Raw genomic sequence first — 23829 nt, 5'->3', positions numbered from 1 at the left:
AAATTCAATAAATAATTTCCACCACGGGTAGGAAGGGCCTGAACAATCTTGGTCCCTAACTTCCTCAACCCTGCAGCACTTCCTTCCTCCACAATTTACTGTATGGACCTTTCATCTACACCCAGCTGAGATCTTTCCTGATCCTATAGCGCAGCAGGATGGACCCAGATCCCATTTTTAGGTTTCAGTATAGAAATATCCCCTATGCCCTGATTCTCAATAAGTTTATTTTTTGATATTTGAGACAGGGTCTCATACCCTAGATTCATGATCCTCCTGCCTCCCACCGAGTGCTGGGATTACAGGTGTGTGTGCTACAACACCTGACTGAAACTCCAGCACTCAGGAGGCTAAGGTGGAAGGATTGCCATTGACTTTGTGGCTAGTCTAGCACAGAAAGGGGATACAGACAGCTATACAGTGAGGGCTACACAGTGAGACATGACTAATAAGTATGGAAAAAAATTACTTTCTGCTTCTAAAATGTCAAGGCTATAATTTTTGGGGGGTGGTACTAGGGGTTATGCTCATGGTATCATGTATGTTAAAAGTGGGTGCTCTACCACTGAGCTGCATCCCACCCCAACAACTGTACTTTCTCATATTGACTATGTATATATTCTAGATTCATTTAGTGTATCTTCACTAGTAGACTGCAAAATCTTCAGAACAAAGATGTCATCTGATTCTGCCCTAAAAACATACCACACAGAACTACGCTGGAAGGAGCGTGTTCTACACACACTACTATTGCACTCAGCAAACTGTCCGAGGTAATGGTCATACAGCACACAACATTTTAATCAATAATGGACCACATGTGCAACAATATTCCTTTAAGGCTATATCACAGAGCAGCTGCCTGAATGTAAATACACTTTATATGGTTTACAAAACAAAAAAATTGCCCAGTGGCAGGTTGGTGGCACCTGTTCACATAGACACTCTACAGACAGAATGCTGTCTTGAAGACTGTGCCCTTAAGATACAGCAAGGAGTTCAGAAAATGTCTGTACTGACCTCTGTTGAGATTCTGGCATTCATCACCACTGTACATATGAGGCATCTATCACAATGCCATTGGCTTGAGAAAGCCTTTGTTTCTCTTCATCCTTACAACCACAGCAAAAACAATTTAAATGTAATTTTGTTTTCGATACATTTTTTGCCCTCCCTCCCCCAGATGAGGGGCTTGTAAGGTTGTTTAGGCTGGTCTTAAACTCTAGGTTCAAGAGAGTTTTCTGCCTCAGCTTCCAGAACAGCTGTGGCAATTCTGGTCCTCTATTTTAGGGCTCATCAGTACTCTTTGATTTGTTAGCACTGTCACACAGCAGCAGCCAGGTGTTTAAATGGGTGCCGAACATTCTTTACCAGAATCAAGTGCAGACTAACCAAGACTGCCAAGCTCCTACTGTATCACAGAACTGTCCTGCTATGTGGAACATATGCTACAGTGTAAATGTGGGCAAACAGTCAGGATACGACAGGAAGTGACAAATACAAAGTATTTTTAGATTATTAATGACCGGCAGATAAACCTGCCTTGGGGAGCGATTAGAAGTAGTCATTAGAGGTGGAATCAGATTTCAAGTGTTCTTGGCAATCAGGTCTGAAATAGCATGAGTCTGATGGACTGAGGACCACACAGGCCTTGGGCTGGGAGAATGTGGCTAAGAACCCCATGTGTCACAGCATGCTATCTGCAGCCTTATGACAATTATGAATGCCATAGCTGGCTCTTGTTATTACTGTTTTTATTTTTGTGGTGCTCCTACATGCGCCACCAAGTTGTTCTTATTCTTTCCACCCCATTGAAGCATCTTACCTGGTAGTTTACCTTTGCAGGCTGACTGTTAACAACCCTGTCCTCACAGCCTGGGTCCATACTTCTTGTATGACACAACATTCCTTCCCCTTCCCTCAAAGACTGAAGTCCATGTGCAACAAAGCTAATAATTCTCTTCCGGATAAACATGCAAAAAGGACAATATTCCCAAAGGGGAATGGATGGAAGCAAAGGAGAGGTGGTAGTGAGGGCAGTAAAGACAGTAATTCTCCAAAACAAAAAGGCAAACGCTTCCCTCCTCCAGATGAACAACATGGCAGAGCACTGTTGTTGCAGAGACAAAAATGAAACAATAAAATCCTGTTATGGCTACTCTAGGACCCAAATAACATTCTCAGAGCAATGACACTCCTGCTTTCGATCCCACCACCTTTCTCAAAAACAAAAACAGTTAACAAGGTAGTGCTGTGTTCAGTGTCCAGAGCTGGCAGAGGGCAAACTCCTGCCTGAGGAGCTTGACCTTAGATGATAGGTATGTTACAAGCAGGTTTCTGGAGCACACAAAGCTCACAAGGTCACTGCACAAGCAGTGTTTACAAAGGGAAGCCAAAACAGCACACAGTCATGTACTACACCACTAGAGACCACAAAGGAACACAACACGGCAGTTAGGCAGCAGCACCAGAGACTACAAAGGGTGACAGGTGGTTAACACACAATTTTGCTCCATGTTCATGATCTATTCGGGGGAGAGGGAAAGGGAGGCAGATGCTCTTTAAGAGACAATCAAATCACTGGGCAACATTCTAGAGATAAGGCAGGGTTAGGTGAGGGGGAAAAACCACGGCTCAATAGCAGTGACTTGCTTCTGGTTGACAGGCTTTCTTGCTGGGCACTAAAGGAGCTTGGAGGGTACTAGGCATTTGAGAGCATACAGAGAACTGACAGATGGTCAGCTTAATAGGCTGAGCTGGACTTGAGCTGTTTTTCAGCCAGCTTGAAACGTCAGATCCAGGACAGTGTTCCTTGGTTTTGGCAGTCCAGGAGGTTCAGGAGAAAGGCCCTATCTTCTTTCTTTTTTGTCAGTGACTCCTTTCTTCCTGTGTCCACCAAAGTATTGGGAGGATTAGCCTTCATTTGATCCTGAGAAAAATCCTTCATTAGCTCTTCATAGATCTTGCCCACAAATACCATTATCTAAATGTCGTGTGGCGCTGAGCCTCCACCATGACAGCTCCAGGTAGTGAGAAATAAGGGACTTGTAGAATTCTATCATCAAATACTTGTAGGAAACGAGGTACAATGAGATGTACACTTCACAGGTCCAAATTCTTTAGGTGCTCAAGCTTCTCCCTGGAAAGCATGTTGGCTCCTCCATTGATAGAAGTGGCACTTCTTGAGATCTGATGACTTTTCTTGAAGAGGTAAATCACAGCCGAGAGTCTTCCACTGTGATGCCACTGAAAGTTGGGGCAATCTTATACCAAACGGAACAAGCAATTATGGAAGAAGTTAAGGCCCACATGGACAAGGTGAAAACACTGAGGCCATACAGGAAATCTGTCCAGAGCTGGGTTACTTCTGATGAGCTTTCACCAGTGGCTTTCACCAGAGAGGCATATACATATGGACAATATCCTTCAAAAATGTAAAGGGGAAAACCCCCTAAGGAGCTTTTGTTGTGGAGAAAGTAATTCTATTTATTGTTCTTTAGGTCATATGGGAAGGTTTAGGAAATAGTATTTGAGGCCACACTGGCACAAGGATATGTTGCAAAATCTAGTTTTCAAGATAAACTGAAAATGGCAACTTCAAAAATCTGGGTCATGAGAATTCTAACTCAGTCCCCGAAAGCAGACCAACACCTGTTGACCAGCTCCAGACAACCTGGATAAGTATGTCGTGCACTACAGTGGTCTAAGGAAGCAGCCCAAGGGCTGTGCAATAAAGATCCAGGCTGAAATGTGATTGTGAATAAGGAGCCCTCATGCAGATTCTATGCTTGGCCAGGCCAACAGAGTCAGAATTACACTTTGACAGCTGGAATCATTAGGGAGGTACATTACTGAACACTGAGCAAGCCCAGCAGAACTGTGTTCACAGAGACATCTAAAGAGGTGATAATCCTGTGAAAACTCCCAGAGACACAGAGGTGTTCTGACAGTCAAGGTTAAAGTCCAGCAAAACAAGTGTTATAAAGGCCTGGCCAGCACACCTAAAAACATTTTTTTTTGTTTTAGAGTAGACAGAACAAAGAGATAATGGTGTATCTTAAAGAAAATGCTGGTCGCCAGTTCAGTGTCAAGCTTTACTCCAGAAAACAGCAACCACGTGCATAGGAAGAAGGGTTTGGGCTGCTCAATGAAGGCAGCTCACCTGCTAACACTGAGCTACCTCAGGCTTTGACTGGAAGCATGCACCCAAGAGGTTGGCAGTCCTGCCCTACCTACACATGTATTCCACTGCTGTTCTACTGGTGTGTTCAGAGAAGGAAGCATAGGTAGGGCAGTGACCAAAACAGCACTACTTTTACTTCAGTACATTTACTTTGTCTTGATCTATTTCTATTTTTTTAAAGGTAAAAATTTGAGCTTCTTTTGTTCAAGTTTTAAGTGGTACTCAAAACAAATTTTACCAAACTTGAGCATTTTGTTTTCCCCTCAAACAAAATAAGCATAACCATAGAGAACACCACTGTGCTAAATGCCAAGGAAACCAGTCACATATCACAAGAAAAACTTTAATCAAATGGCACTAGCCTAGTAGTCCGTCTTGCTGATCGTGAACATGGCAAGAAGCCACACCCTATCTACATTCAAACAATCTGTCTAGAGGTTAGTTCTGAGGTCTATCAAGATGTCTGCACATTTGTTTACCTGGTAGGGAGATCATTTGAAAGGGTTCTGTCTAACGCTATTTATATACTTGTTTGCTTGTGGGAAGCTATTTTTTTAAAAAAGAAAAAAAATACTATTCCTTCCTGCAGTAGTTTGAGTAAGAATGACCATATAGGCATTTATACTTGAATGCTTAGTCACCAAGGAATGGTGACATATATTTGAAAGGATTAGAAGGATGAGGAGGTGTGGCCTTGTTGGAGGAAATGTATCACTGGGGGTGTGCTTTAAGGTTTCAAAAGCCCACACCAGGCCCAGATTTTCTCAGCCTAGGGGCCAGATGTAGCTTCAGTGCCATGGTGCTCCCATGTTCCCTGAGTGACTATCCTAGAAAGTGTGTGTGTGCTTTCTTTTTTGTATTTCCAGCTATAAAAACATAGCTGATTCTATCCGGAGACTACAAGCATCACAGAGAGAGAATTTTTCTAGTAGAGTCAATGTCTTCATAGTTATACATTCCATATTCATTTAAGCCACTTAGTTGAGAAAAATACATACTAGTGCTCTCTGAAAATGACACATATCACATCTCCTCTTTCAAGTCATTAGCAATTACAATTCTGACCTTGGATGCAAACTCTTGGCTATACCCACTGCATGTTTACGGAGGCAATGAGTGACAATAGAGATGGGACTGTGACTGCCCTAAACCTACACTAGTTAGATACAGCCTGACTGAAGGAGATACTACATGGAAATCTTTTAAGTTTTAAGGATTTGTGTCTTCACAATATGTGAGCTCCTCGCACACACCTGTAAGTCAGCCAGTGAAGTATTTATTTGCAAGCCACAATCAATCATTTCTTCTCTTTTCTTTTTCTTTCAAGACAAGCTCTAGTGTATCCCAGGCTAGTCTTCAACTTACTATGCAGTTGATGATGATCTTGAACTCTTAGCGTCTACTTCACAGGTGCCTGGATTACGGCATGCACCACCACACAGTTTATGTGGTACTGGGGACTGTACCCAGAGCTTAGTATACACTAGGCAAGCCTTCTACCAACCAACTTGTAGGCCCATATTTCTATGTGGCATGGCAGCCAAACCATCAAGCCATAGGCCACACCTGAGACAGGTCAGGTATCCTGCCAGGCAGGCTGTAGCTAATCTAACAAAAGGTCAAGATGTTTTGCTCCTTCCTTTGTAATTTGGAGGACACCTGATAGAAATGCTAATTCAAACCTACAGCAGACAGGTAGTCGTGGACCGGACTGAAAGCCATTCACCTGGTTACCTAGGAGACAGAATGCTAATGTATTTCCACCTTAGTTAAGTTTTGGTATGAAAGAATGGAGAATAAACGAGAAAATTTTCAGAACGTAAACTCAAGATAGCATGAGATATCTCTGAGAATCTCCCTCCTGATAAAACCATGTGAGTCGTGTCTTTATTTCCGTCTCCTCCACACCGGTCCAGAGAGAGATAGTATATGTTGGGGTCTGGTCGAGAAAAATAATTGAGGGTTCGGGCTAGCATTGGACCCCAACACCAAGTGAGCTATACTTGCAGTCTGTCACAGGCATTAAAGGATTAGAAGGAAAAATATATGATATGCCTTCTTGTAGAATGAAACCAACAGATATCTAGGACATCCACGTGACAGCTGCGGCATAGCTGCAGTGTGGTGTTAAATTCAATTTCTTTGTACATTAGGGTTCTGTCTGAACAACTAAACTTAGTTCATGCAGGGAATGTAGTTTCATTTAAAAATTCCAATTACAGCTGGGTAGTGGAGGCACACAACTTCAATCCCAGCACTCAGGAGGCAGAGGCAGTCGGATCTCTGTGAGTTTGAGGCCACCCAGGTCTACAGAGTTACGTTCCAGGACTGCCAGGGCTACACAGAGAAACCCTGTCTCAGAAAACAAAAACAAAACAAAATTTACATTTATTCTGTGTAGGGGGTGCCACGGCGCACACATGTGGAGGTTAAGAGACTTATGGGAGTCAGTTCTCTCCTTCCACTATGTTGGTCCTGGGGATCCAACTCAAGCAGCTGAGCTAGTGTCAAGTACCTGTTCCCTCTGAGCCATTTCACTGGCCTGGAATGTGTTTTATTGTGGGTTGTAGTTTCTGTAGAAGTCTGGCATTTTATTTAGGAGCAAAAGCAAAATCCAGAGGACACTTGAGCCTTCAAGGGACATCAGGTATCAACTACATTGTGTCGGTTTGCATCCCGCACGAAACTGCGCATACTGCATCCCATTTGCAAGTTGCCATGGGACCACAAAGTGTGCATACAATCTCAATGGAACACTAGCAGTTCTTCCTCTGTATCTTGAGAGTACACACCAAGGATATGACTTTTGTCTACACTGGAAGTGATGTGGGAGTGATTTCTTTCTAATCTGTTGCTTTCATTGGTTAATTAATAAAGAAACTGCCTAGGCCCATTTGATAGCCCAACCCTTAGGTGGGTGGAGTAAACAGAACAGAATGCTGGGAGAAAGAAGCTGAGTCAAGGAGTCGCCATGATTCTCCTACCGGACACAGACGCAGGTTAAGATCTTCCCTGGTAAGACACCTTGTGGTGTTACAGGGATATTAGAAATGGGTTAGGTCAATATGTAAGAGCTAGCCAATAAGAGGCTGGAACTAATGGGCCAGGCAGTGTTTAAAAGAATACAGATTCCGTGTAATTATTTTGGGGCATAAACTAGCCATCGCGCTCCTACTACAACATGGAAGGAAGGTCATATTGGGAAAATTCCTTTCCTCTATGTGCAGGAAAGCTCAGAAAAAGGAAGACTTTTGAGAAGTGGAGTGTTTTGCCCTTTTTATTTCCCCTCAATTAAGTAACCCAAACATGCGAGCACACAGGATCTGCAGCACAGGCACAGCAGCAATCTCTCAAGCAGCTCTTTCTGCAAACCTGAGTTACGTCTGGACCGGCAGCGATTTGCAATGAAGAATCAAATCTCTGCTGCCTGTTGCATTGCAGCATGGCAGGCAGACACCAACACGACCCTGGGGCCCTCTTCCTGCTCTGAAGGCTCCCAATGACACGTTAGCTGGGGGAAAATAGAGGTTTATCCTCTTCCAATTGCCTGCAACTCACGCTGCAAGCTGAACTTGCTGGTTTTGTCACCGAAAACACAAAGCTTCCTCTGCATCTCCTGATGTATGATTTTAAAAAGTAGGAAGGCCCTTCACACAAGGTTCTTGTTTGCTTGAGAGTTTCTCATTTGTTGGGGGGGAAGAAAAGACCCTTGATGTGTGAAGTTGGGCTTAACTCCCCAAAGCCCAACTCTCCCAAGGTAACTCACTGCTTCAGGGTACTTTACCTTCGTGTGGGGCTGGGTCTTGATGGAGCCGTATTCATATTTCTTCTTTCCGCTGCCTTATTAATATCTGTAAAGAATAATCAACCCATCTGTTCAATGCTACGGAATAAAAACAAGATCATCAGCACATTTTAAATGAAAGCAACAACCAAAAAATAAAAAATAAAAATAAAAAAGAAAGAAAGAAAAAGAAAAAAAAACAATGGCAACCAGCTGGTATGAGGAAATCCATTCAGAGACATACTGGCATTTGGGCAGTTTTCATTATTAAGTTAAAGGTATACAGTAAAGGTATAAGTAAAAGGTAAAAGATGTCCCTCTATTTTGTACAAATTTAATTATGTCAATATTTCAATACCCTGCCAAACCCTAAACTTAACATTGCCCTGTCCAAAGGGAGGCAAAGGTGGTTGTCAGTTGGATATTTTTGTGTTTGTGTGTGTGTGTGGGGGGGGGGGATAAGGTAAATAATTCTTATATTAAAAAGAAGCTAGAATTAACTGTCTTAAAACATCACTATACAGTGAAACACAGCCTTTTTAACATAGTCTGGATTGCTTTTTAATTGGATAGAAATCTTCCAGAATGAGATATAGGAAAGAAACTAATTTTTAAAATAAAAGAATGTGATTCGCTCACGTCTATAAGCTAAGGTAAGCACGAGCATGTTGCATATGGGTTGTGGAAACCATTCCTAGTCAACTTTCATTTAGAGAGGATGGCATGTGCCATGGGATGAACAGCATTTTAAGAGCTTAGAGAAAGGTCGATAAATGCATGCAGTGAAAGATTGTTTTGTTAAAAACAAAATACCATATTCTAAGAGGTAATTGAGTACTAAACACACCAACCGATGTCTCAGAATAACAGCTGATCTTCTCAGAAAATAAATGAATGCATTAGGAGTTCCAAAGTTGACAGAGACACTGCCTCCTACTGCAGTTCAGCTTCATCCCTCTTGTTCCACTGAAGCAGTCAACAGCATCACAGCTAATGACTCAAATGGTATTAAACACTCAGATAATAAAATACTTTAAAATACTAATTATGTATTTAAAAAAAAATCCCAAGCAGTTTCCAATCATGTGCGAGACCACGGCAGTGAGAAAAGCTTACAGTGGTCTACTATAGGCTTCACTCACTCTGTAAGCTGCCAATTTTTTAAGTTCTCATTTAAGTGAGGAAGAGCTGTAATTCCACTTAAATCAGAAGTCTCTATATTATGACCTGAAGGATATTTTTTAACAAAACTGAAGAAAACACGAATCTACATAACCAGAGAAACTTACTCTGCCCAAATCATTCCTTATCTCCTGAATTACAAAGACACAGAAGAATATAATCTCTACTTAAAGTTAGAATATATTTTCTATGTACGACTTGACTAGAAATAGATGCCAGAGCTTTGATACTGAAGGAGATTCTGTAATTTACAATTAAGTTCACAAATATCCTTCTACAACATGGGTTCCTGGGATCAAGTCAGGCAAGCATGTATCTTTACCCACTGAGCATCTCTCTGATTCTTAATTTTTTAAAAAATATGTAATTGTGAAGAAAAAAGTTAAGCTTTCCAAGAGCTTACTAATCTATCAGGCTCATTACACATTTCAAGTACAGACAGGATTTGGAGGAAATACACTACCTTTAACTAATCACAGAATTCGGATACTATCACTGGGTACACCTAGTATGTGCACATAAATAGTGCTGCTTGTAGCACAAGCTGCTTTGAACTTCAGATCTTCCGCCACATACCCTGGAGTGCTGGAATTTTTAGGTACCATACTGCTCCCTGTGGTACTATGTTAACTGCTAAGTTTCTGTCAAATCTGTCCTTTCCCTCTGCATATGAAAGGTTATTACACTGTATCCAGTCTGTGAATGTCACCATATAGGAATTACAAGATCAAAGTGGTTATATATTATGAAAATTTGAGGCAAAATTTGAGGTTCAAAATAGAAAGGGGATATTTTATGTCCAAGTTACTAAAAACAATTTTGATTTAAAGATTATTTAAAGAACACTTACAATTATATACTTAAGCCATTTTTATCATAATTGCTATGTAGTATCTATTCTCCTTAATAGAAAGCAATGATATATAGATGGTGTGGCATATATTTCCTCTACAAAAAAAAAAAAGACAGACAGACAGATAGAGAGAGAGAACACTCTTAATTCCCTGCCCCTTTCCTACTTCTTTGAGATAGGCTAGTCCCACATTCAAGACACTCCTTCGGTGTCAGTCTACCAAGTGCTGGCCTCCATAACTAGTTTTGTTTTGTGGTAGTAGGCAAATTCTCTGCCACTGAGCTGCATCTTTAACACAAACTACTTTATATGTTAGAGGCCAACACACTTTTAGTTTGGTCTGCCAAATGTTTGTCTTTCCACCTTCATTTCACCCATCTTTCAGTTTGGGTGACATGCAGAGACAATGAAATGGGACTTTCTGGCTAAGGACCTCATTCAGGACTGCTCGTGTTAGGGTAGAGTGGAGAGGGTTTCAGACAGTAGTGAAAACATCATCTCCGACACTGCTGTTGAGCCCCTCACAATCCTAGCACACACACAACTTCTGGAGATCTGAGTTCCTGTCGCCAGAGGCAAAGGTTGAGGGAGCTTTTCTCTGAAAACACACGCAGTTATTGGTAAAGGAGCTTCTGTATTAATCACATTCTTTTCCTCCTGACACCTCAGAGAACTAGACAGCCAACGTCAAGGAAATAAAAATGGCATTATCTAAAGGAGAAGAAAAAAAGCAGCAAGAATCAGAGCTTTATCGGGACAAAAAATGGAATGCTTCTCTAGAGCAGAAGAGGGAAAAACACGGCTTCTTTCTGTTTCTGACATATTATTCTGGTCAAACACTTTTATAAGAACCAAAGTCAGTCTCTCCATGTCGTCTCCACTTTTGCTTGGATGCTACTTATACAGTTAAATAATCTGATCAGCAAGGTGCCATTTGGTATTACAATAATCAGCAGGAGATAGAACCTCAGCCTGAACAGCTGTGGTTTTCAAGCATTCTGACAGCTTCAAGTTCAAAGCACTTCTCAGTTAAAGATTGTTACGTCAAGAAACCAACACCAAGGGCTGGAGAGATGGCTCAGAGGTTAAGAGCATTGCCTGCTCTTCCAAAGGTCCTGAGTTCAATTCCCAGCAACCACATGGTGGCTCACAACCATCTGTAATGAGGTGTGGTGCCCTCTTCTGGCCAGCAGGCATACACACAGACAGAATATTGTATACATAATAAATAAATATTAAAAAAAAAACCAACACCAACCAAAGGGATTTATAGAGTAAGAAAAAACTGGAAAAATAATCAAGAAAGCATGTTTCACAGAAGCAGAATAGCCACTTTAAACCGTGACAGAATAGGGTGAAGATTCCAGACAGTGTATAGCTTCCAATCTACACTTTCATTTTATTTCAGACTAATATGCCACGCAGGGCTCAATAGGTGCCCTTGTGTGTTATAAACATGCGTGTTTCATTCATAGTAGCATGAACTGCTGTTTTGCTCCACATACATACATATGTATATGTATGTATCTATATATGTATGTGCATGCATATATATATATATATATGTAGAGAGAGAATATAAATAATTTACAAAACAAGGGTTTTGTTGTTTCTGCAGTAGTGGGCCTTATGAATGTGAAGTAAGCTTTCTACTATGGAGCCATAGACATGCCCTTCAACTAAATTCTTCAACTCAGCAGGCACAGCAACAGGAAACAATGAGAATGAGATGTAAAGCAGTGTGAACCATGAGCCCTGAATGGTTCACAGCACCATTATTACTGTTGAAGATTCCAGAAGCCCATAAAATTCCAATAACGGCCAACAAATGAAATAAAACTGCCCCCAAAGTTTAGCTGAAAAGCAGCTAGCAACCAGGAGTGACTACGCTGGCATTATATGAAGATGACACCATTTGGAAAACCCATACCCACTAAGACAGCAAAATCACCTACTGCAGGGTTTTTAAAGGAAGATGGCTTTGGTGACACATGTAAATCAGGGACAACTGTGATGAGTTTTACTGTCACAGGCCAGAGATTAAAAAAAAATGCCAGGAAGCTGCGCATGGTAATGCAGACCTTTAATCCTAGCACTTGGAAGGTAGAGGCAGGTGGATCTCTGTGAGTTTGAGGCCAGTCTGGTCTACAGAGTGAGGTTCAGGATAGTCAGAGATACAGAGAAACCCTGTCTCAAAACAAAACAAAACAACTTAAAACCAAAAACCAAAATAAAACACACACACAAAAAAAAAAAGAAAGAAAAAGAAAAAAAAAAACCAACAAAAACTACCCCCCTAAAAGAAGCCATGCTTGTTGCATTTCTTCTATTTGGCACTTTAGGCTAACTTCCCTCTGACTACTACACATTCCCCCACAGTTACCTTCCATTCTGCATTTATTGTATCTTTAACTGTATTTGCATACCATTCTTGGAAAGAGGAACTTATTAAGTGTTCACTCTGTCCCAAAGCCCATACAGAACACCACATGCTTGATTTGATCCAATCCTTTCACAACTCTTCAGCTAGAACTACACGGTGAGACCGTGTCTCAAAAAAGGAGGTTTTCAGTTTGTAGATGAGGAAATCTGAGGGTCACAAAAACCATGTGGTTTATCTTAGACCACATTATTATCAAGACAAAAATCTAGAGGTCTGGGAGTTTCAGGCTCTCACATTAAAAGCTAAGCACTGGGCCAGCCTGTAATGCCAGGTGGAGATAGCAGATCCTGAGGGCAGCCACACAGTCTAGGTCAGTGAGAGACCCTGTCTGAAGGCAATAAGGTGAATGGCAATAGGGGAACCCAACCTATGTCCTACTCTGACATCCCTACGCACATGTATATTCATACTCATGTACACATCATGTATACATAATATCACCCCCACACAAAAAATCTGAACTCAGATCCAAGTCCAACCAACACAAACTGCTTAAATATCAGGCTAAGCCTGCCCTAACACAGACATGGTTTCTATTTAGAACAATTTTGCTGACTGATCACAGCACAAGGGAACCTGGGAAAGGGCCAGTCTATGCCGAACACCCAATGTTTAAATGCCTCATAGATACTCAATGGAGTAGAATTTACTTTATCAATTTCCATTACCTCAAACTAAATATTTCCAAAATATTTCTGGGTTTTGCTACTGATATTTTAACTCTTCAGTTGAAAATTATTTTTGTTGTTGTGGCCTTTAGTTCCAAATTCTCCTGTCCCAGCCTCCTAAATATTGGGATCAAAGAGCTCCAAAAAAACTTAATGAACAGTAATTTCCTGCTGTTTTTTTAAAAAAATATTTATTTATTATGTATACAGTGTTCCGCCTGCATGTATCCCTGCAGGCCAGAAGAGGGCCCCAGATGGTTGTGAAACACCATGTGGTTGCTGGGAATTGAACTCAGGGCCTCTGAAGAGCAGCCAGTGAGTGCTCTTAACCATTGAGCCATTTACTCAACCCCAATTTCCTGCTCTTTTAACTGTGAAATTTTGTGTGTTATTAGAGAGAGGATGAGAGGCGTGGGCACTCTGGGGATTGAACCTATGACCTGGTTTGTAAAGGGTGGGCAGCACTACAGTGTAACTTTCACCCCTCACCAAAGAAGCTTTTTTTTTTTTTTTTTTGCAGCAAATGACTATTACAGAAATGTACACACTGCAGGCAGTGGTTTCAAGACAGGGTTTCTCTGTGGGGCAGTCCTGACTGTCCTGAACACTCTGTAGACCAGGCTGGCCTCGAACTCACAGAGATCCACCTGCCTCTGCCTCCTGAGTGCTGGAATTAAAGGAGTGTACCACCACACCCAGCCCAAAGAAGCTTCTTTTTTGCAGCAAATGACTATTACAGAAATGTACACTGCAGGCAGTGGAGGCACACACCTTTAAGGGGAATTCAGTGAGTTAGAGGCTAGCCTGGTCTATAAAGCAAATTCTAGGACTGTTATACAAAGAAAACCTGTCAAAAAACCAGGAAAAAAAAAAAGAAATCCACAAGCTGGTCAAATGCAGAAAGTATAGAACCAACCCTAACTGATACATTTAAAACACAACCCCTATACCTAAGGCTCGGGAACATCTTTGAAGAGGAGGCAGAAAAACAATATTAACAGCTAGAGATCCAAAACACCTTCTGTCAGACAGTGTCTTGTAGACATGGCAGGGAGAAACACCCGAGAAATCTCAACAATACCACTGTCTAGACAATATTTGTATAATGACAACACCAGTTTACATGCCACTGTAGAAAGGGGAAATTTCACAAGGCCATAATACCCCTACAGGAAGAGCTACATATAGGTAATCAATGGCTGCTGAGAGGCAGAATCACTTTTTTCCAGGGACAAGTCCTAACAGGCTATCCAATCCCGAGTGCTAAGCCCTAAACACATGTACACATTAGCAAAAATAAAGAGACTCAGTAGTTACATAGATGTACACATACGTACAGGCACAGATCTGTGCACATGTATATATAATACACATAAAATATATAATACAATACACATAATAGTATGTATACAAACACACACACACATATATATATATATCAATATATGAACAATCAATCAATCAATGAACAATTTAAAAAGAGGCCATGAATTTGAGAGGGAGTTGGGGATGGGGACATAGGAGTTGGGGGGGGGGTATAAATATAGCATTCATGGATGAAATTCCCAAGTAAGAAATGTAAATGAAAAAGTTCACAAGTTATACCCATTTGTAATTATGGGACACATTGTGATGTTATAAGGTACAGAGGTATGCATGTTCATAGCCTGTGTCATCTGTACATACATATATGTAGTGTGGAATAATTGAGTCAAGTTACCATCCATCACTTTCAACACTTATCCCTAACTGCATTTTTACTCCTCCCCCATCATCTCCCCAACCCACAGCCCACAGTAACCATCATACTCTTCTGCTGTGAGATGGCTTCAGAGTCCACATAAACAAGGTCACTGAGCTTTTGCCTATCTGTGCCTGCCGATCCCCCTCTTTCCTTTTTTTGGCTAGGATCAGCATATCCCAGCTGAAGCCCCACTTAAGGAATTCATTCAGTCAAATCGCTTGATTTCTCTGAGCCTGTGTCTTCTTGATAAAATGAATATTCTACTGTGTTTCCTATGATGATTTAATGAGACAAACTAAAAGATTTACTGAGAGTCACAAAGTTCAGCTAATATAAAGTAAACCACTACTACAAAAAACTTAAAATACAGTTTTAAAACAGGCAAAATAGAAAAGCTTAGCTCAGCTGGGTGGTGGCAGCGCACGCCTTTAATCCCAACATTCGGGGAGGCAGAGGCGGGCGGATATCAGTGAGTTCAAGGCCAGCCTAGTCTACCAGAGATAGTCCCAGGACAGGCTCCAAAGCCACAGAGAAACCCTGTCTTGAAAAACCAAAAACAAAACAAAACAACAACAACAACAAAAAAAACCAAACAAAAAAGAAAAGCTTAAGTAAGTCAATGAACTTGAGAAGGACAGTTTATAATTAACACACGGAATTATTTCTTTTATGTTGCCATTTGTCGAATTCATACTGTATAAACCAGGCGTTGGTGTTGCACACCTTTAATCCCAGCACTCAGGAGGCAGAGGTAGGCAGATTTCCGAGTTTGAGGCCAGCTTGGTTTATAGAGTAAATTCTAGAACAGCCAGGGTTACAAAGCAAAACCCTGTCTCCAAAAACAAAAAAACAAACAAACAACAACAATAAAAACCAAACAAAAAATTCTTACTGTACTAGGTGTCAGATATGTGGAGACAACAAGGTTGACATCCCTGACTTACAGGGGTTCACTGTTTAATAAAGGTGAAAGGTACTCACAGGGAGATGGCAGGTGATGGAGGGGGGAAGGAAGGAAGGACTGAAAGAAACAGTGGAACTGGAAGAAAGAACATCTTGGGAAAAGGAAAGAACCACCCAGCACATGTGAATGCAAAGGAATGATGCAAAAGACACAGCCAATCAGAACAGCACAGGAGGTTTGCACTGAGAAGAGGAGGGCAGATGAAGCCAGTCTAAGGCTAAATCCACATCATAAAACACTTTGCTGTGAAAAAAGGAAGAAAGTGATGGCAAAAGGACCTGCTAGATATGAGACATGAACTAAATTACCAAAACAAAGCCAAATTAACAAAGCTTCCCTGCCTAAAGACAGGGCAGGAGCATTAAACTTAAGGCAGTTTTTGCCAGGCAGGGAGGTGGCTTTACGGAGAAAGGCAATTGCCACAAAAGCCTAGTGACCTGAGTTCAAACCCCAGTACCCATGAAAAGGAAGGAGAAAACAGACTCCACAGAGTTGTCCACTCTCCACCACATGAATGCTGTGACATGTGTGCACCCCCACACATCACACCCACATAACAAAATTTTCAAAACAGAATGCTGCCCATTACAGTATCTCGCTTTGGGAACCACTGGTTTAACAGTGAAAGAAAGACGTGGAGAAAATTTCAAAAGATTATGATTTTACTTTTAACAATGGAATATAAAATGAACTTTTGATCAAATAGCCACCAGGCTTCTCTTTAACCAATTTTCTAACACTTTAATAGCAGAAAGAAATGACAACCATTCTCTATTTTCTTAGCATCACTGAAAAAATTACAGCAAAATAACAACAACAAAGAAACCATCATCTTAGCTTTGGGTTCAGTGCTGGGGTAGACCAAAGGGCCTTGAGCACACTAGGCGTGTGCTCCAGCACCAGCTTCACCCAAGCCATCTTAACACTTCAAGCGGACACTTGAGCACGAGTGAGTACATTCAGTCAGGCAGGAGTCTCGCAACCTTTCCATCTTACAAAGCAAAACTCTGTGTCCATTAAACAAAACCTCCCCCCACTCTCTTATATATATATAGATATGTTTCCACTTAAATTATACATATACATTCATTCCCTATGTCACACCGCTTTAATGGTGATGTGTCAGGACCTCTTGGGAAGTTTATTTACTTCCTGTCCTCAGAGCAGAGGGCTGGACGAACCCAGGGCCACTCTGAGTTGAATCCCCAACTAAAAGTTCATTAATAAATCAAATTCCTAGGTCCTGTCCTAAGTTTACAGAATCTGAGTATCAGACCAGTATTTTGTAACTGAGCTCAATTCTAAGGGGACTTAACAAATATTTGGGAAGTACTAGTTTGTTACCTATTTATTCCTCCAGCTTACACAATATAATACACAGGCCTTTCATTTACACGTCTCCCTAAATCTGTTCAAACAGAAGTAACAAACACCAACTATCAGGAAGAAAATCTAATCATAGCCAGGATTATTATTGACAGTGATAACTTCTGGTTTATGTTTGCACTTGTCTTAAAATGCTAATTCTAAAAATGGTTCAGCTTCATAGTGTGAACTAGATTGCTTCTTAGCTTTTCAGCTAAGTTGTAGTGTAGTCTGAACTAGAAACAATAGGAATATTTAGAAAGTCTCTGGACCTTTCGATAGCTAATACCTTACATTCAGAAGAATGCCTTTTCCTAAAAAGGAATGTCTCCCAAGATTAACTTCAGATTTACTAAACACTGCTTTAGTGGTGTGGATGTGAAAGTATGTGGCCATCTTAATTTTTTCCCAAAAGTTACATTTAGGTAGTAAAACAAAATACTTCAAAGAGGACCCTAGGAGCAAAACAATACTGACAGCTCTGGCTTGCAGAATTAAGTTTGCTCTTCATTAGCCAGAGAATGGGCTAATGAAGGTAACATGCTTTCAAAAACAACAAAATCAGTTAAAGGAAAACATCAGAATGCACTCCACCATGACTGTGTCACCTGTGCGATCCTGTTTCCTTTGGAGGTCACAGTGTGATTATACTTTTCACACTGCTTTCAGGGACTGTGTGTTCCCATGTTTTAGCCACTGTCATAGCTTTTCTTTCTAGCAGTTGATGTTTAAGGGTTATTTCTCTTTCACCAGGGTTTTAGGAAGACTTCTCAGTAGATGGCCTAACTGAATGTTATATTGTGGAAGCTGGAGGAATAAATAGGTAGCCTTACCTTTATCTTTCATTGTTAAAGCTGCTATTAATGAAAGTAACAGAGGGTCATCTTCTGTTGGGCACTGCTCTGACAGCTTATCTCTTAGCAGAGTAGTCTACACAACCATGTATGCTGTTCGTAGGACACATCTTTTAGCACATACAAAAAGCTGACAGTGAGCTTTGAAAGTATTAGTCTTAAAGACACATGATAATCATTCATAAACCACAAGGTGTACAGGAAGCAATGCAGTAGAAAGAACAATGCTTTGGGGGGACATTTAACTGGAGTTCATGGGAAGACAGAGGCAAAGTCATAATGAGACTATCATCATCTCTGGTACATTAATACACACATACAGACAAACACACAAGTACAGAGACACAGACACACACACAGGGCTAGCTAACAGAGAGACCTCAGAACTCCTAGACTATGGAAGCTACACAACATTGCCTAGTTTTGCCTATGAAATCTTTTATCTCTAACAATATTGTCTCAAAATGTTCTTAATATGTGATCTTGGGCAAGAAATCTTAAAACTCCTTGAGCTCCCATTTCCATATATGCACAAAACTTCACAACACATCTAATACCACTAATGCACGCACTTCAGAGAACAAGTTGCAGGAGCAAGGGAGTGGTAGTTACCGCGTGCGCTGCTAGCTGTGGATCCCCTCTGCAACTAAGTGCCAATGTGAGTTTAGGAATAGAGACATTTTTTCATGCAGGGAGTCAAAAGCAGAAAACTAAAGGGCATATTCCAAAGGTTTCCTTTTCGTAAAAGGCTTTTCAATCTTAAAAGCACATGCGGATCCTAGTTCTCACAGTGACAAGCTTACAAAGGCACTGCCACCTGCAGGCACAGACACGGAACACCCAGAATGGTTATTTAAAAAGTTTCATAGCAAACCTTTGCTCATGGGACTGCTAAAGCCTTTCCAAAAGCTGTTTATTTTTAGTTAGGAGCACTAATAAATGAGGCTCCACTTGCTTATATTCTGAAATGGACTCCTGAGTAAAATAAAATCCCCTTTCTTCTTTGCACAGGATTGCTGCTTGGAAATCTGAGGACAATGATTGACCTTATGTTTAGTTCTACTCTTAATATCAAGGTCATATACCTAAGAACCTTGACTTCTTGTCTTACGGCCCTTGGTAGGGGGGTATCTGGAATGGCCCAAGTTGGCTTTGCTGAGTTTCATTTTAGGAACTAAAGTAAATCTGCTCTCATACTTTATAAAAACCAAATTTATGAGGAGAGAACCAGTGGGAGAGTTAACACTGCTATCTAGACAAATGCCTTTACAATGTGGTGGGTGCGCCAGCACACTGTACAAGGAAAAGCAGTCTTTATCAAGAGGTTAAGAGTATGCATGTCAGGGGTCCCAAAGAATATATGGAAGGTGAAAGATGAGCTAAATGGACGAGACAAGGAAACCAAAAGGAAGAAAGACATCCATGTTAATCATTGGTCAAGGATCTCCAATCCCCTAAGGTAAAACCAGGGCCCTGTTCAGAAAGGTCAATACAAAGTTATTGTTTCACACTCATACTGATACACAAGAGTCAATGTACAGTTGTCAAAAGTCCCAGCGGTGTTTGCAGAAACATCGGTTTATAAGCTGTCAAGGGGGCTACCACACCACAGTGCTACAGAAAACTGAGGCGGCACGTCCAGCGTATCTGAGGGGTGATTCTTGCAGCTGTTGGGGTTCCACTTCCAAGTCAGTAATGGCAACCTTTTACAAACAGGATAATTATCATCCCGAAGATCCCAGGGCATTTCAATGCGATCTGGAATGCCGCAGGGGGAAAAATCCTATATACAGTGAAAGCCACAACACGACAATTAACCCCGTAGTCCTAGGGCAGCGGTTCCCAAAGCCTGGAGCGCACAACTTCAGGAGGAACAAGGACACAGTGTTTATTTTAATAGACAGGTATTTATTTTTTTCTTTTATGAGCGTCAGAAAAATAACTGACTTTCCATTATACGGTTTGGGGTTGAAGTTTCCGTCTTAAACAAACTGTATTTGGGGGAGGGGGTTCAGAGTCGGTTTTAGAAAAAACATTTAACATTCGGTAAATAGTACAAGATGACAGGCAGACTGTAACGGTGCAGCGCGAGGGACGGAAGCTGGGGGACCTGGTCCTAAGCACAGCCCCTGGCCCGTTACTGTGGAGCGGAAAGGACCCAGCGCTAGGGCCCTGGAAGCCAGTGGGTTGCGGCGCTATGTCCGTGTAAGAACCTCGGGCACGGTTTCTCTCGCCCGGTTTTCCGGGCCCAGGGTGCGCTTCCATAAAACGGGCGAGGAGTCACACAAGTTGACATCTCGAGAATGCGCCCAGGGCGACAGTGCACCCCAGGTTGCTTGGCGTGGGGACACTGACGCCGAGACCGGTGTCCATGACCCGGGTTCGAATCCCGCCTGCGCCCACTGATTCGCCGAGCCCCTCCCGCCGCCCCCGCCCCTCTCCCCGGGCGAGCGAGCGACTTCACAGACTGGTGCTCAGGGCGTACTCGATCCTACAAAGACGACTCGGCGCTGTCCACCTCAGCCCACAGTCGCTTGCCAACTGGGCTCGGCCAGACAGAGGCCTGGGCCGGACCGGAGCCGGACCGGAGCCAGAGGCAGCCGCGCCCCGCACCGGGCATGCGCAGCTTCGCGCGCGCACCCGGAGAAGAGGCCTCGGCCGCGCGTCGAGCGGACCCTCCCGCCACAGCGCCCCCCAACCCCCAACTGCCTGCCCATCAGTACTACGCCTCGGCGGACGGCCACCGCTTCCCGGCACTCACCGCTACCAGCGCGGCCGCCTCCCCGCCGCTCCTCCGCCTCAGACCCGCCGCTACGGCTTCGGCCTCAGCCCACCTGCCCGCCGTAGGACAAAGGCGCCACCAACCGACCGGCGCGGGCACGAGGCAATGGCGGCCGGGGCGGAGTGTGTTGGTGGGGGCAGAGGGCGCGCACGCAGCGGCGGCCACGGCAGTGACGTAAAAAGCGTGTGGGTTTACGGCAGGGCTGAGTTGAGGCGTCCATCTCCTTGGCGACGAGGAGAAGTGGCGCTCGGGCGGCGGTTGGGAACGCCAACGGTTGCCTAGTAACGGGGTCTCTGTGGAGCTCCGCAGAGGACTTCTTCGGTCTGGCCTTTCCCTCATCGGTAACTGGGCCGACAGATTTAAGACCCCCAATACCCTCGGTCCTGTCAGACTTAAAGCCCTGGACACCTAAGCACCTGTAGATCTGTGTATTGGAGAATCGCAAGGAACAAAGAACAGAGAGGCTAAGAAAAAGCTGAATTTAAATTTACATTTAAATAGGCTGTGTATCCTATTCGTTTCACTGACAAGAGGCAAAGGCTTCTAGAGATATAGTGCTGGTTCTTCTTGAACCGTGAAGCATGTAGAAATGTTGCTTTTTCTTTTCCGCATTTAATCTAGAGTTTGTTACAGGGAATGGAATTTGCTCACACAGTTAAAAATGCTCTCCATTAAGCCATGGCTGTATGAATAGCCCCAGGGAGCTTCTTAGCCGCCATTGGGTCTTTGTCTCATTTTCTTCTCCCCGCCCCCCACCCCTTGCAAATAGTACAGATCAAGTAAAATGGTAGCTGTGAAATTTGAACATTGAGAGGCCTATTTTCTTTCTTTTTTAAATTGATTTTTATTAAGCTATACATTTTTCTCTGCTCCCTTCCCTTCCTCCCCCCCCCCTTTCAACCCTCTCCCGTGGTTCCCATGCTCTCAATTTACTCAGGAGATCTTGTCTTTTTCTACTTTTCATGTCGATTAGATCCATGTATGTCTCTCTTAGGGTCCCTCATTGTTGTCTAGGTACTCTGGGATTGTGATTTGTATGCTGGTTTTCTTTGCTTTATGTTTTAAAACCACTTATGAGTGAGTACATATGATAATTGTCTTTCTGGGTCTGGGTTACCTCACTCAATATGATGTTTTCTATAGCTCCATCCATTTTCCTGCAAATTTCAAATGTCATTTTTTTCTGCTGTGTAGTGCTCCATTGTGTAAATATACCACATTTTCCTTATCCATTCTTTGATCGAGGGGCATTTAGGTTGTTTCCAGGTTCTGACTATGACAAACAATGCTGCTATGAACATATTTGAGCACATGTCCTTGTGGTATGATTGAGCATCCTTTGGATATAAACCCAAAAGTGGTATTACTGGGTCTTGAAGAAGGTTGTTTCCTAATTTTCTGAGAAATTGACATGCTGACATCCAAAGGGGTTGTACCAGCTTGAACTCCCACCAGCAATGCAGGAGTATTCCCTTTCCCCCATATCCTCTCCAGCATAAGTTGTCATCAGTGTTTTTGATCTTGGCCATTGTTACAGGTGTAAGATGGAATCTCAGAGTTGTTTTGATTTACATATCTCTGGTGACTAAGGATGTTGAACATTTCCTTAAGTGTCGTTTTATATTCCTCTGTTGAGAGTTCTCTGTTTAGGTCTGTACTCCATTTTTTTTATTGGATTATTTGTTCTTTTGATGACCAATTTCTTGAGTTCTTTGTATATTTTGGAGATCAGACCGCTGTCTGATGTGGGGTTGGTGAAGATCTTTTCCCATTCTGTAGGCTGTCATTTTGTCTTGTTGACTGTGTCCTTTGCTTTACAGAAGCTTCTCGGTTTCAGGAGGTCCCATTTATTAATTGTTTCTCTCAGTGTCTGTGTTGCTGGGGTTATATTTAGGAAGTGGTCTCTTGTGCCAATGTGTTCAAGTGTACTTCCCACTCTCTCTTCTATAAGGTTCAGTGTGGCTGGCTTTATGTTGAGGTCTTTGATCCATTTGGACTTGAGTTTTGTGCATGGTAATAGATATGGATCTATTTTCATTTTTCTACATTTTGATATCCAGTTATGCCAGCACCATTTGTTAAATATCTTTTATTTTCCATTTTATATTTTTTGTTTCTTTGTCAAAAATCAGGTGTTCGTAGGTGTGTGGATTAATATCCAGGTCTTCGATTCAGTTCCATTGGTCCTTCTATCTGTTTTTATGCCAATACCAGGCTGTTTTCAGTACTGTAGCTGTGTAGTAGAGTTTGAAGTCAGGGATTGTGATGCCTCCAGAAGTTCTTTTATTGTACAGGATTGTTCTGGCTATTCTGGGTTTTTTGCTTTTCCATATGAAGTAGAGTACCATTCTTTTGAGGTCTGTGAAGAATTTTGCTGGTATTTTGATGGACATTGCATTGAATCTGTAGATTGCTTTTGGTAAGATAGCCATTTTTACTATGTTAATTCTACTTACCCAAGAGCATGGGAGATCGTTCCACTTTCTGGTGTCTTCTTCAGTTTCTTTCTTCAAAGATTTAAAGTTCTTGTCATAGAGGTCTTCCACTTGTTTTGTTAGAGTCACTCTGAGATATTTTATGCTATTTGTGGCTATTGTGAAGGGTGATGTTTCTCTGATTTCTTTTTTTTTTTTTGTCATAACTTGAGTACGGATTTTCTCGGATTTCTTTCTCAGCCCATTTAGCTTCTGTGTAAAGGAGGGCTACTGATTTTTTTTTAGTTAATCTTGTATCCTGCTACATTACTGAAGGTGTTTATGGGTTGTAGAAGTTCTTTGGTAGAGTTTTTGGGGTTGCTTATGTAAACTATCATTTCATCAGCAAATAGTGAGCGTTTGACTTCTTCTTTTCCAATTTGTATCCCCTTGATCTCCTTTTGTTGTCTTATTGCTTTAGCTAGGACGAGAGGCCTATTTTCTTTGAACATCCACTTCTATGTTCAGTCTGCTCATTGACTCATTGTTTGTTGTATATCTGCCCTCAAGACTTGGCTGGTGAGGAAGTAAAG

General features: G+C 42.0%; 1 protein-coding gene across 2 annotated transcripts in view; it reads right to left on the bottom strand.

The window, feature by feature from the left end:
• Positions 1 to 20936, bottom strand: part of Ncoa5 (nuclear receptor coactivator 5) — a 33612-nt gene extending 12676 nt beyond the window's left edge. For both annotated transcript variants that reach the window (XM_041670604.1, XM_041670605.1), the window contains exons 1-2: positions 20802 to 20936; positions 7968 to 8034 (exon numbers count right to left, since the gene is read on the bottom strand). In XM_041670604.1, the coding sequence (XP_041526538.1) occupies positions 7968 to 8005 (38 nt within the window). In that variant the 5' untranslated portion in view covers positions 8006 to 8034; positions 20802 to 20936. The remainder of the gene's footprint in view (positions 1 to 7967; positions 8035 to 20801) is intronic.
• Between the last annotated feature and the right edge of the window lie 2893 nt (positions 20937 to 23829).

This window comes from Microtus oregoni, unplaced genomic scaffold (assembly GCF_018167655.1).
Source record: "Microtus oregoni isolate MIOR12 unplaced genomic scaffold, Mior012 000020F_ref0000438, whole genome shotgun sequence".
NCBI lineage: Eukaryota > Metazoa > Chordata > Mammalia > Rodentia > Cricetidae > Microtus > Microtus oregoni.
This window is presented reverse-complemented; position numbering and strand designations above follow the sequence as displayed.